General features: G+C 35.4%; 1 protein-coding gene across 1 annotated transcript in view; it reads left to right on the plus strand.

Annotated features, from left to right (window-relative positions):
• Positions 1–15,408, plus strand: part of MALRD1 (MAM and LDL receptor class A domain containing 1) — a 632,630-nt gene that overhangs the window by 172,393 nt on the left and 444,829 nt on the right. The window contains exon 19 of the mRNA XM_063101139.1: positions 7,177–7,264. Coding sequence (XP_062957209.1) covers positions 7,177–7,264 — 88 coding nt within the window. The remainder of the gene's footprint in view (positions 1–7,176; positions 7,265–15,408) is intronic.

Raw genomic sequence — 15,408 nt, forward strand, 5'->3', positions numbered from 1 at the left:
GGGCCTAAGACTGGGGAGTGGCTTCAGACTCAGAGGAGTAACCTAAGACCCATACTCAGGGAAACTGAGCACCTCCTGTTTCATGAGGAAGTAATATCACATCTTACCTGAGACTTCAAATGGGATTTTTATTCTTAATAACTAGTGAGTGAGGATTATGGAGTATTGAACTAGAGCAAAGAACCAATGTGGGTTATCGCTAGGGTTCAAATCTATCACCTGTTTTTTTTGTTGTTGTTGTTTTTCTTCTGTTTAGGTCTCGATCCATTTTAATTTGCCAGGTGGAAATAGGAGCAGATTTGGTGCCCCTTTTACAAGGAGATTGAGGGCACATAATGATTTTTGTAAAGACTTATTGTATATTAAAATTTAAAAAAGCAAAGCTTAACTTTTTAGAAAAAATATTATCTTTAATGGTCTGGAAGATAAAAAAATTTGTCAGTTGATTGAAAAAAATGTCACTTGAGAATTTTAGAACTATGCTTCTTAAATGAGAATTTAATTTCAGCATGTATGAGCCAATCACTCGGACAGTATCACAATGTATTTTATTAAAATCTTATTATACCTTATTATGCCATTTTAAGCAATTAAACATTATTTTATGAACTTTTCAATCAATAGTACTAAACCATTTTTCCTTTTCTTTCTAACATCAACCAGACTTTTTTCAGTTAAATCTTTCTTTGTAACTTCCAATCAAATAGGTTTTGTATAAATTCTATGCAGAATTGGAGAAATTGAAAACTATTTGTTCTCATTCAAATAACAGATGAGATGTGAAATGGGTTACACAGTATATGAATCCCCAGAGGACTTTAAAATAGCATGCAAGTTTGCATAGTTTCAAGTAGCAAATTAGTTTCAAATTGGTCAACATTTATCCCTTTTAAAATCCACTTAGGTACTGTTATATATCAGAGGCAAAACAAAACAAAAACTGGCCCCAATTTTGGCCTTTCTTGTACATCAAAAATGACACAGACAGAAATGAGCTGAAATAAACTTCGTAGTTTTTGAACCTTTTAAAAACCGCGGAAAGCAAATCTATTTCATATGACCTGACTACTTAGAGATGGGGTGTGTGTGTGTGTGTGTGTGTGTGGGTGTGTGTGTGTGTGTGTGTGTGTGTGTGTGTGTGTGTGTGTGTGTGTGTGTGTGTAGGTGTTTGTGCATGTTTCTGTTTCTTTCATTCAGGAAGAATAGCAGAAAGAATTCTATATAAATGAAGAAATATATCTGAGATTTGAATGACCCTGTAAATGACCCTATTTCCCCACCCTTTTCAATTTTTTTTTTTTTTCTCTCTGCCCTCAACACAGCAGACATCGTAATGGGAAAAGATTTTGTGGGTGGGTAAGGAGCTGGGTGAATAGCAGGTGGGTGGCCATTTCAGAAAGACTCCAACAGTGAGTCTCCTCCAGTTCAGAGTAAGTATAAAATGAGACATTTTTATAAGGGGAAAAGAGGCTGAATCGAAACATTTCAATTTACAGGTACATTAAGAAAGAATTAAGGGGTCACAGTGCTTTCACAAATTAAATGTATCAATGATGTAGCACTATCCAACTGCCAGTTGGGAAAGATTTCTCCATGGATTTCTTGGGTTCAGCACCCTTCAGTCTATGAGAAAAAGGTGTATTTGGGGCCGACTCCGTGGCGCACTCCGGAGAGTGCTCCCGCCGCGGGTTCGGATCCTATATAAAGATGGCCAGTGCACTCACTGGCTGAGCGTGGTGTGGCTGGTCACAAAAAGACAAAAAAAAGAAAAAAAAAAAAAAAGAAAAAGGTGTATTTGAATGTCCTTTACTTGAGAGATTTGCTTAGATTTCAGAGCAAAGGTAAACCTCCCCCCTCCCACTTCTCTCTCTAGAGGTGAAAGTAAGCAGATAATCTGGCAGCCTCTAATAGCTAGAGTCTCCTAATACTGGGGTTCCTCTCCTACGGTGCAACCCACCACACAAGTAGGTAAATGTATTGTCCTCGACATGATTCCCCGTGGGAATCAGGGAAAAAGTGGAAGAAGTACTTCTGTGGCTGCTGCTCTTTACTGTCTCTCAAAGTCAGGGATCAGGTATCTTCTGTCAGTATATACCTATGAAACAGTTGCAAGTTAACCTGTGGCTTGTAAGTAGAGTAAAATCTCAGACCCTTCACAGTTTCTGATCTAACATGCACAAGGAATTGCAAACCCAAATTCCTATGGGAACCAGGCCAAGAGGCATGAATTGAGAGAAGTAGGTCAGATGTACAATAATAAATGGCAACTGACAATCAGTGTTAGCATTAGGTGACAATAGGGAGTACTGGGGACTGCAGCAGCTCAGAAACAACAGCTTTTCATGAAATATCCTACTTTTAAAATATTGGCAACCTATTTGACTTGAGAGCACTGTTTGGGTTAAAGTCAACTCCTGTGAGCTTGGTCCAGCCCAGGAGTCACCATTTAGTCTTATCTATCCTAGATAGTGAGATACTCCAGGATAGGAATGAATTTTTTTCTTACTGGTAACCATGGAAACACATGGCAGAATGCCTAAGTAGGAACTCATTTTTCTGAGTAAAAAATTCGTAGCAAGCCATATATTATAAAGCCAGACACTGGCTAAGAAGAAACAATATAATACTAGAAGATCAACAAAAATGTTGCCATGATTTTTTTCTTAAAATGGAACTCAGTAAGATTAGGTAGACATCAGTTTTTTTCTTTTAAATAACCTCTTATAGTACTCGGCTTACTTATCAGTCCTGGCATTTTATTTTGTCTCTTCTAGTATCTCTGTTTTATTTTTATTATCCATTTCTGTGCCCAGCTTCTTGCACAGTTTAAATACAACTCTCGTGGCCCATATTTAATGATAAATGGCATTTCTGGTATAATAATTGGAACAGTCCAGTTATTCTATACTGTTTTTTGTATGTGATATGTCTAGAGACAGAGTTAGAAACATAAAATGTGTCAGAACACATCTGAGTTTTATTTTATAAAGATTTGTTTCAGTGTTATGTAAACTATTCTACAGATGATTAAAACCATTTTATGTTGAGTCCAGCAAATATTTCCATAAGTATTAGTCTAGAAAGTTGGAGATTCTAAGTTGACTTTGGAAGAGTCCCCCCAAAATTGTAGGTTAGGTGGTAAAATATAGTTGTCTGAGTATGTTTATAGAAGTTTAACTACATCAGCTTTTGGTAAGGTGTAAAAACAGGCTAAAAGAGAGCTTCTAATAATGACTTTCATTTTGTTTCTGCATTTTTAATTATGGGAAAACCAAATAAAAAATAAGTGGACATCATTACAAAGTATAAGGTAAAACATAAATATTTGCTCTCTGGAAAATTATTAGTGGATAGCAAGGGAAGATACTTTTTATAGCTGAATTGAAAAATAGATTGAAATGCATGAGATGACTATATACTGGTTATAAAATGCCATGCATTAATTTGGCAATTGAGAAAAAAATATGAAAGTAATAGTTTGAGATATGAATGATTTATGGCAATAAGTGTAGAATAAATGCTTTTTATTTGTTCACTGATGTATAATTTACATAAGTAAATTTTATTCTGCTTAGGTGAGCAGTTCTATGAATTCCAACAAACGTATACATTTGTGTAACCAACCACAACAATCAAAATCGGGACTATTTCTATCACCCCTCCAAATCTCCCATTTCTCTGTGTAGTCATTCCCTCCCTCTACCCCTGTCTCCTGGTAACACAAACCTGATTTCTTTCCCTGTAGGTCTGACTTATCTAGAATGTCATATAAATGAATTGATAAAGTATGTAGCCTTTTGAGTCTGGCTTCTTTCACTTAGTTTAATGCTTTTGAGATTCACAGCTGTTGTACATACCATCAGTTTGTTCTTATTGCTGAGTGGCATTCTATCATATGGGAGGAACACAATTTACTCATCTGTTCACCAGTTGAGGGATATTTAGACTGTTTCTGTCTTTTAGAAATTATAAATAAAGCTAGAATAAATTTTGTGAGTGGGTATTTGTTCATATGCACATCTTTGTTTCTCTTGGGTAAGCAAATAACCTATGTGTGGGACTGCCATGTTTCATTTTATAAGAAACTGTTAAATCAGTTTCCAAAGTGGCTCTACTATTTTGAATTCCCACCAGCAATGCATTGGAGTTCCACATGCTCCACATAGGATATGTATTATTTATAAATTTTAAACAAGAATTTCTTTCTTTTGAGTCTCTTTGAAGAAACATTATTCTAAAAATTGATATGTTATGCTGGAATTTTGTATTCTTTTTTAAGTATGTGATGATTAAATGGAAAGTATGTGGCAGGTTGAATTAATTCTGTTTTACATATTAGTTAATAGATCCTGAAATGTGTGTGTGTGTGTGTGTGTGTGTGTGTGTGTGTGTGTGTGTGTGTGTGTGTGATGATAATAGTAGTTTCCATTTAAAATGTTTGGTCAGTAATTCAGAGTTTCCTTAATATATAGGGGATGAGTTCAAGCAAGTCTCTACAGCTTTATTAATGTTTGAGCCTGAAAGTTCCAATGTAGTTGACAAGGCCACTCCATTTTTATTTGGAGCATGCAGCAGCCCATAAAAGAACAATTTAGAAGAGCTGGTTTACTTTGTAAAATTTCCAAGCCTGTGATAGTCCTAATGTAACAGATAAGGCAGGCCATTTAAACCAAACTGGACTTTCAATTACCCTTTAAGTCATTCAACAGGGTACTAATAGAATTAGCAGTAAAATTTGGCTTCTCTAACTTCCAGAATGGCAGGACTGCCTTGCATACAATGTTTAATGTTTGTATTTTAATATCCTTCCAGGGATACAGGGAACAGCACCAGAAACGAAAGTGAATTTTCTGGAATAGAGACACATCGGTTGGTTCTTTTCTTGAGATAATTTTCTTAGGACTAGTTTCTTAGGACAATTTACAAAACTTTTCATAAGACTAAATTCAATATAGAGCAAAAGCAAAGTTAAATCTCAACATTCATAACTACTTTGTTCTTGAGGTGTAATTTGTTATCAAGAAGGGTTTTCCCCCCAATGATTGATTTAATTAAATATGCAAAAGAGGCTGAGACTACAATAATATATACACATTGGTATTTTTAGTATGTCAACTTGAAACTATGGTTCATTAATTCTTGAGAATGCTAACACTTTAGGGGTTTAGCATAATTTCGTTAAAAATTATGATTAAATTTTGTTAGAGCAAGACCCAAATGTCTTCTGCTTTGGATTATTTCTGTGTCTTCCCATTGGCATTGCATGCTGATAGATGCGGTATCAAAATTTCTGTCATGTAATATGAAGTACACTCCAATAGAAATAAGCCTGTGCAAACAGAATCCTCTCAGAAGTGCTACTTACCTGCGGTGGCTCACTCAGGGTAACATAATTTTATCTGTAACTTTCGTCAATGGCCATTTCTTTAATTTGTGACAATACAAAAACAACAAAAAAAGAAATGTATGTGTATATACTCCTAAAGTTAGCTTACAGATATTCATATGTACAGCAGGCGCACTTTCCATAAAATTTGGGATTCTAACGTCAGTTTTCTATCCCTTCTCATGAATAAAGTAATGGTAATCCTCAGCAGTATGGCCAAGTCAGTAGTGCTTATTCTTTTTTATTCTAGTTTTCCCTTTTCTTGCAGTTCCTTCTGAACTATTTGTTAGCGTGTTCTATGTTGTACTGTAGTGGGATAGACACATATGATCCTGGTCATTTATTGGTAATTAATTTATTTTTGCTTATGGTTTTTCCCCATTGTTTGCCCAACTACAGTGTCTTTTTTTCTATAAGACAAAATATATTTTCTTATATTATGTTCTTCCAAATTCTGACTGCTGATTTTTTATTGAAAATAATTGTATGATTTTTTACTGAACATTCTCTCTGCATTTTTGTGTCTCTGCCTATAATATTTCTTTCAATCATGATGGTGGTGAAAAGAAAGATGCATTTTGTATTTGAAGTGATCCATTGTACAGCAGCAGGACATTTCCTGGATAACACCATTAAATGTTCCTCAGGCAATGTCTGGTGGACTATATCTGCCCATTAGTCAGATGCATAAACCTTTCTCAAGTTGACTAATCTCCTCTGACAAATCCAAGACCAAATCCTGGCAGTTGTCAAGAGAGAATAAAGTTGGGAGAAGATTTCAGGAGCTTTGAGGTCAGCAATTTAACCTTTTAAAATTTTCTTCTTCACCTAGAACATCAATAAATAATGTATTTAATGACTTTTTTTTGAGGATAGAATTTGAAAAATGAAATAAAATTTCAACGACCACATATGGCATTTGTGAAGAAAAATGAAATGGAAGCATATGTTCATATAATAGTCGGACAAAGAATGTATTTTTAAAGTTTGGGTGTGCTTGAAATTCGTTATTATTAAATTATGGTGAGATTCCTGTAAATATGCAACATATTTGCATAAGTATTAAAATAATTCATCATGATTAATTCTATTATAGTAAATCTCAGTCCTAATCAAAATCTGCAGTATGCTATAGTGGTTTGTCAGTATTTCCTATTTTGCTGGAGTTTTGGTAGAATTGTATCTCCTCTAACAGCACAGATGTCATCTCAGTTCCCTGTGATTAATGGGGCTCTGAAGGAGATCTAAGAATGATTAGTCAATTTGATAAAGTGTTACAGAATAAGGTCCATTTGAGAAAAATTTTAAGCCCCTTAAAAATGTACATCCTAGCAAGTAACTCTGATAGCAAATTGGGTTTGTAGAAAGATGAGGAGGTTTAACCTGGGAAACAATGAACTAGTAGGGCAAAAACAAAGATAGGAACAGCAGACAATATGCCTTCAAATAGTTAAAGGATCAGAAGAAAACAAAGTAAATCTAGAACTAATGGTGGAAAGTTATAGGGAAGTAGATATCAATCTGATATATTGAAATTTCAGAAAATTGAAATTCCTCAGAAACAGAATGAGCTCCCTGTGTCCAATGGGTCCAGTAAGATATGGAGCTTCCTGTTACTGGAAGTATTCAAGGAGAGGCAACATGACCATTCATGGAGACTATTGCAAAGCGCTTTCTTAATGGTTTAGGAAAGGGTTATCTTTAGGTAAATTATGAGTTCTTTTATAAACATGAGGCTCCATAGCGTAATTTGCTGCACAATGTCAACATATTTCTTATATTTTTCTTAGATTTTGGTGGAGGCTTCAGTGGGAGATGGCTTCACTGGAGATATTGCAGTAGATGATCTGTCATTCATGGACTGTACCCTCTACCCTGGTAAGAAAGAACATTTCAATTTATGAGTTTTTCCAAATCTGTGTTCTTAGAAAAACTGCCAGGGAAATCAGTATTTCATTTCCAGAAATATTCCAAAGTGCCCTCACTTCTATTCTGTTTGTCAAGTCTATTAGCCCTGGAAAAAAGTTGTAAATCTTTGCTAATAATTAGTCTTAAAGTCTTTGTAAACATAGTAAAGAGGTTTGAATCTGTTATATCTATGTGTCGTCTCAGGCAAAATGCTAGAAAGTCATGTCTGAAGTTAAATTGTAATTCCACTATATTTGAAGGGTTGTAATAATCAAGCTGGTTGCCTTATAATTACATTGTGTCAAGAGACTTTATTAACCTCTCAGTTACCTTCAGTGCTGTTTTACTTTGGGGCTACACTTCCTGAGTAAATATTCCTGTGGATTGTTGTCAACCATTTCCTCTCCATTTTATAGATTTATAGCTATTAAAAAATGAATACATGTTTCCCAGATTTATATCTCCATTCTCAACCTTTCCCCTGACCTCCAGACTTACATATTAACCGTCTACTCTCTGTCTCAACCTGGACGTTTAATGGGCACCTCAAAGATCACAACGGGAAGTAACCTAAAACAAACACAGTCCAGGCTTTGAATGTGTTATTTGGGGAAACTCATTCTGGGCAGTGCCCAGTGATCTGGTAAGACTGAATATCAAACTCTTAAATGTCAAATCTTCCTAGAATGTTAAGAGACTGGGAACAAATGGCACTCTCAGTTGCTGAAAACTTAACCTCCAGCCCTGCTCCATCTGCTTAGCATCACTGGTCTGAAGAGCACCAGCCCCTTTACTGGCATAATCAGAGGGCTCCATTCCAATGTTCTCTGTATGTGACACAGCTCTGAGCCTCCCCCCCCACCTCTGCATTCTAGCAGGATTGCTTGCCTTCACCACTTTGTGTAGTGGTTTCCATAGAACGCTGTAGAAAGCTAAGCACCCCTCTGGAAGACCAGTAAAAGGGAGTCAGAATTGAACACGTTTACTGATTTCAGTGTCTAAAATTGAAACCCTTGTTGCAAATTGCCCCTCATTTCTGCCACTCTTCCATGCCTCCCAAATGACAGTTTATTTCTAGTTGCTAATTCCACATTAACAATTCTAGTCAGCCATTAGAATCAGGTTTATCCAGGACCCACTACTTCTCATTACTGTCACTACTTTCCCCACGGTCTGAGCCACCATTGTCTCTGCATGGATTATCATGATTGCTTTTTAAGTGACATCTCTCTGCTTCTGCTCTTGAACACTGTATTCACAAGATGGCAACCCAAATGCATCCTTTTGAAACTCAGGTAATATCATGTCACGTTACCATCAGAGTCTTCCTATGACTATCTTGTTCAGAGCAAAAGTCAAATTTCCTCTAATAGCTTCCCAAGAATGAATGACTGGTCCCCTCCTTCCTCCTGGACTTCACCTTCCATGAGTGTGCCTCTAGTTCACTTCTCCCAACTACAAAGTCCTCTTAGCTAATCCTTGAACACTCCAGCCAATTTATGGTTAGGGCTTTTCCACCTGCTTTTCCCTCTTCCTGGAATATGCTTCCCTCAGATGTCCACTTGACTTTCTTCCTTACTTGTGGTTTCTGCTCACAAGATTCCCTTTTAGTGAAGTCTTCTCTGAAGACCACAAACACACACACGTCTCTTCCTTATCTGGCATTTTCCATTACTGTTCCCTGTGTTATTTTTCTCCACAATGCCTGTCTTCCTTATAGTTAAATTTCTATTTTCTCCTATAAGAATGTTAGTTGCATGAGAGGAGGCATCTTACCTGTTCACTGCCTTATCTCCAGCAGCTAAAACAGTATCTCACACAAGGTAGTGCTCAATAAATATTTGTTACGTGGGTGGGTAGATATATAGACAGATGTCCATCTTTTTAAATGTTTTATATACTTTATTATATATGTTAGCTTGTTATTACTATTGCTGAAATATTAAGTACTTCTGTGTGCAAGATACTATGTTATGTGTCAGTCAGTTTTTGTTGAAAGCCAAATCTCGGTGGCTTTCAACCACAAACATTTATTTCATGCTCTCAAGTGTGTGGGTTGGCATAGAGCAATAACAGCAAAGACATGTATTTCTTATTCATAGCTCCCTAAGCTGTATATCTCTGTTCTGCGTGTCCTTTCTGTCTGGGACCACGGATGAAGGACCATGTCCCTGTCTGAGACATTCTGTTGTCAAGTCAGAGGATGGAAAAAAGGAAAGCACACTTAAAGTTTCTATTAGGACATGGTATACAATGTGTCTGCTTACGTCCGTTGGTCTTAGCAAGTCATGTGGTCAAGCCTAATAATGAGAAAGGGAAGTATTTTCCATCTCCAAGGAGCTCGGCAAGGGTAGAGGATATAGAAGATCCTTACAGAAGAGAGGGAGCTGATAAATGTGCAAATTAATACAATTGACCACTCACGCAAGTACGCATTGTCTCATATAATCCTGTAAACTTTTCAGAGTCTAGAATAGCGCCTAGTCCATTGTAGGAGAATAAATGTTGAATGTTGGAGAAGTTTGATGTCTTTGTTATCCCAATTTTATAGAGGAAACTGAGAAGGAGATACCTGCCGTGGGTGCCTAACTATAAAGTGGCAGAGCATGGTACCTCTTTGTGCCCGTCAGATACACTAACCTTGAAAGGAAGAGGCTACGATTTTCATTGTACAGATGTGAAAAATTAAACTTAATGAGCACAAGTGACCTGGATGAGAATACAAAATTAAGACAGGAATGAGATTTTAACGTAAGCTTGTCTGATTTCAATGGCCAAGGCTTTTCCCACACTGCCTCCCAGTGTGAACTTAGAGAGAATCACTGTGACTTTGGAGCCAGAGGAGAACAAAAAGAAAACACAGAAGGGGAACATGAGTCACCATTGACATTGTTGCTGCCCTAGTTGTGCTGCTAAGCCCATTCTGCGGCGCATGGCTCCAACACAGAGGGAGAAGAGCTGCCAGAGGCAGAGATGGGAAATATCAGTTACAGATCGTTAGTCCCAATTTTCTGGTTTGACTTTTGGAAGAAAAATATGGAACTTTAAAAACTGTCTGAACTGTGTGTTTTTTGTGTTGGCTTCCTAACAAAGAAAAAAACGTTGGATGAAAACCACAAAGCCTGTTGAGGCCACAGCTTTTCATAAAGGAATTTGATGTAATCCTGCCATAAGAAGAAACATAAAAATAAAAAATAGCCTCCTAATAAAAATATTGCTCTTAATGCTTATTGTCAAAAAAAAAATTGTTTTTCTTGGCACCATGTTAGCTGAGGTGAGATTAGTGCATGTAGGTTTACTTACAGGCACCTATTTGCTTTCAGTATTAACAGATTATAAACCCACAACATTTTTTTCTCCTTGGCCAATAAAGCAAAATGAATACAAACGAAATATTGAGCTAATCCCCAAAGTGTGAGTTTCTATATTACCCATAACTTTTATTTTATAGAAAATGACTGAAAAGGAGATTATGTTATTTTTACCTGTTATCTCAAAATCAGCCTCTTTCCCCCATGCCTTGCTTGTCACTTTTAATGACATTGGTCTTCTCCAGCACCCACGCTTGAAATTCCATAGTCATCTTTGACTTTCCCTTTAAACTAGTCCAGTTGCAAATCCTTCTCACAAAAATTCCAAAATATTTCTCACATCTCTGTTTTTTCCATTACCTCTGCCATGAGCCTGATTCAAGACAGAATTGACTTAAAAGGGAAACTTTTTTAACTGCAAACATTTATTAATTTTTCCCAAATAGTTTTTATGCCATTACCTTAGTTTTATTTTCACTTTGTCCTAGACCACCATTTGCTCTTCTGGGTTTACCTTCTCATTTTATAACTTCTAGTGGATTCTAATTTAATTTCAAATCACTCCCAATGATACCTCCCATATACCTCCTTTGTTTCAATACCTGATGATATTCTTATTTTATTTTCCCAGCTTTATTGAAGTATAATTGACAAATACAATTGTATATATTTAAGTTGTACATTGTGATGTTTTGGTATATGTACATATTGTGAAATTATTGCCACAATCATTCTTATTAACATATCTATCACCTGACATAGTTTCTTTTTGTTTATGTGTGAGGTAAGAATACTTAAGATCTACTCTCTTAGCAAATTTCAAATGTACAACACATTACTATTAACTATAGTCATCAGAACTTATTCACCTTATAACTGAAAGGTTGTATCCTTTGATCAACATTTCCCCATTTCCCCAGACTCCTGTTAACTGCCCCTTTACTCTGTTCTGTGAGTTCAGCTATTCCACATGTAAGTAAAATCATGCAATATTGGTCTTTCTGTGTCTGACATTTAGCATAATATACATGGCATTATTTTGATGTCTTAATGGCAGGATTTCCTGATACTTTAAGGCTGAGTAATATTACACTGTGTGTGTGTATGTCTGTATATATACACGTGTGTGCGTGTACCACATTTTCTTTACCCATTCATCAGTCCTGTGTGCTTAGGTTGTTTCCATATCCTGGCTGCTGTGAATAATGCTAAAATGAACATGAGATTGTAAATATCTTTTTGAGAGTGTGATGTTATTTCCTCTAGATATCCTACCCAGCAGTGGGATTTCTGGATTATATGTTAGTTCTGTTGGTAATTTTTGGTGGAAACTCAATACTATTTTTCATAATGTCTGTACTAATTTACATTCCTACCAACGATGTATAAGGCTTTCCTTTTCTCCACATCCTCACCAACACTTGTTATCTTAAGCTTTTGGTAATAAACATTCTAACAGATGAGAAGTGATATCTCATGTGGTTTGGGTTTTCATGTCACTGATGATTACTGATGTTGAATGCCTTTTCATATACTGGTTGGCCATTTGTTTATCTTCTTTGTGAAGAAAAAGTCTATTCAGGTCCTTTGCCCAGTTTTTAATTGGGTTGTTTGTGTTTTTTGCTATTGTATGAGTTCCTTACATATTTTGGATATTTACTCCTTATCAGATATATGGTTTGAAAATATTTTCTCCCATTCTGTAGGTGACTTTTTTATTTGGTTGTTTCATTCACTGTGCAGAAACTTTTTGATTTGATGTGGTCTTGCTTGTTTACTTTTGTTTTTGTTGCCTGTGCTTTTGATGTTATATAAACAAAAAATCATTGCCAAGACCTATGGAGTTTTCTCCCTATGTTTTCTTTTAGGAGTTTTATGGTTCCAGTTCTTATATTTAAGACTTTAATCCATTTTGAGCTGATTTTTGTCTATAGTGTAAGATGAAGATCCAATTACACTTTCTTTTCTTTTTCTTTTTTTGCATGTGAATATCTGGTTTTCCCAACAGCAAGAGTAATTAGCTACAATAACTTATAATCCCACCAACAGTGTAGGAGGTTCCCCTATCTCTGTATCCTCACCAGAATTTGTTATTCTCTGTCTTTTTGATAATAGCCATTCTAACTGGGGCGAGAAGTTAACTCAGTGTGGTTTTGATTTCTATTTCCTTAGTGCTTAGTGATGTTGAGCATATTTTCATGTATCCATTGGCCATTTGTGTATCTTTCTTTGAGAAATGTCTATTCACCTCCTTTGCTCATTTTTAAAATCATGTTACTTGCTCTTTCACTGTTAAGTTGTTTAAGTTCTGGATATTAATCCCTTAACAGATGCATAGTTTGTAAATATCTTCTCCCATTCTGTAGGTAGTCTTTTCCCTCTGTTCATTGTATCCCTTGCTGTGCAGAAAATTTTTAGTTTGATATAATTCCATTTGTTTATATTTTTGTTGTTGTTGCCTGTTTTTGGGGGGTCTTATTCATAAAGTCTTTGGCCAGTTCTATGTCCTGAAGTGTTTCACCTATGTTTTCTTTCAGTAGTTTTATAGTTTCAGGTTTTATACTTATGTCTTTAATCCATTTTGAGTTGACTTTGGTATATGGTGAGAGGTATGGGTCTAGTTTCATTCTTTTACACATGGGTATCCAGTTTTCCCAGCACCATTTATTGAAGAGGTTTTTTCCCAATGCATGTATATTCTTGGTGGAATGTATATATAATCTTTCTTGAAGATCAGTTGACTGTAAATATGTGGACTGATTTCTGGATTCTCCATTCTGTTCCATTGGTCCAAATGTCTGTTTTCATGCCAGTACCATGCTGTTTTGGTTACTATAGCTTTGCAGTATAATTTGAAGTTAGGTAGCGTACCATCTCCAGCTTTATTTTTTTTTGCTCAGGATTGCTTTGGCTATTTGAGATATTGTGTTGTTCCATATGAATGTTGATTGTTTTTTTCTATTTCTGTGAAGAATGTCATTAGTATTTTGATAGGGATTGTGTTGACTCTAGATTGCTTTAGGTAGTATGGACATTTTCACAATGTTAATTCTTCCAATCCATGAGAATGGAATGTCTTTTCATCTTTTCGTGTGCTCTTTAATTTCTTTCAGCAGTGATCTGTAGCTCCCATTGTAGAGATCTTTCACCTCCTTGGTTAGATTTATTCCTAGATATTTCTTGTTTTTTTGGTTTTTTTCCGGTGGCTGTTGTAAATGGGCTTGCTTTCTTGATTTCTTTTTCTGTTAGTTCATTGTAGGAATATAAAAATGCTACCATCTTTTATATGTTGATTTTGTATCCTGCAACATTACTGAAATCATTTATTAACTCTAAGAGGGTTTTTTTTTTGGTAAAGTCTTTATTTTTTCCCCTGTATATATGATCATGTCATCTGAAAACAGGGATTATCTGACTTTGTCTTTTCCAATTAGTGTGATTGCTCTGGCTAATACTTCTAGTGCTATGTTAAATAGGAGTGGTGAGGATGGGCATACTTGTGATCTTCCTGTTCTTAAAAAAAAAAAAAGCTCTCAGCTTTTCCTCATTCAGGATGATGTTGGTGGTGGGTTTCTTGTATATGTCTTTTATTGTGTTTAGGTATTTCTTCTATACCTAATTTGTTGAGAGTCTTTATCATGAAGGGAAGTTGAATTTTGTCAAATGCTTTTTCTGAATTGTGATAATCATATGGCTTTTGTCTTTGATTTTGTTGGTGTTGTGCCTCACATTTATGGATTATGTATGTTGAACCATCCTTACGTCACTGGGCTGAATCTCACTTGATCATGATGTATAATCTTTTTTATGTTTGTTGTGAAAGACAAGTGTATTAAAAGAACTATAGCTACAATAATATGCTGATGGATATACGATATAAAAAGAGATCCATGGGAATGCTAGAGAAGACTTTTCAGTCAAAATTGATTACATTTCGAGGGAAGGTAGGAAAACTTAACCATACAATAATATCCTATGATTCTTTGCATCAGTGGACATTAATATTATCTATTGCCTGAGGAGGCAATGGTGGGGAATGATGTCAAAGTTAAAGAGTTTGAATCAGATCTTCAGAGTGGATTAGTAACAAAAAATGTTCCCAGAAAGTCAGATTTAAAAAAAATTATCCCGAGGGAAGTTTTTGCTCTGCGTTATTTTTTTCAATCTTCAATCAGAAAAGCAAGAAGCATATTTCTTTCAGTTAACACATGATAGGAATTTTCTTTCTTGCATCAAAGATTAATGGTGAAACAATATTTTATCTAGAAAAATGAAGCAGTGACTACATGGCATAACGAAATACTGCTTACAAATGGAGAAAATAAAAAAAACCCTACCTATGTGCTTTTCATCCTATTTTAAAATTTCAGAATTCAGCCTGCATGTTAGAATTATTAGTTATTAAAATTATTTATTATTAGAATATCAGTATTATATGAATATGGGTATTCAAGATATTAGTGTTTTATTGTCCCAGGAAAATTCTTACTAAATCAGTGGCACATCTTTCAACTGATAGTGCCTTAAAATTGATAAGATGTAATAATTATTTATACAATGCGTAACAATAACTTATGATGTCCTTCTCCTCCCCTGAATGAGTTTTTTGTTGTTGTTGTTGATCTAGTTTGATTAATTTTTTAGCATCCCTCCCCATTAGCCTCAATGTCTCATTAGCTATATTTATAAATATCGTTCAAGTTTCTCTCTCTTTCTCTTTTTTATTTTTTGCAAATAGTAATGTTTATTTCATTGTGAATAAAAAAGCAAGGGGAACAATGTAAACACTATCATCTTCAGTCT

Source organism: Cynocephalus volans, chromosome 6 (assembly GCF_027409185.1).
Source record: "Cynocephalus volans isolate mCynVol1 chromosome 6, mCynVol1.pri, whole genome shotgun sequence".
Lineage (NCBI taxonomy): Eukaryota > Metazoa > Chordata > Mammalia > Dermoptera > Cynocephalidae > Cynocephalus > Cynocephalus volans.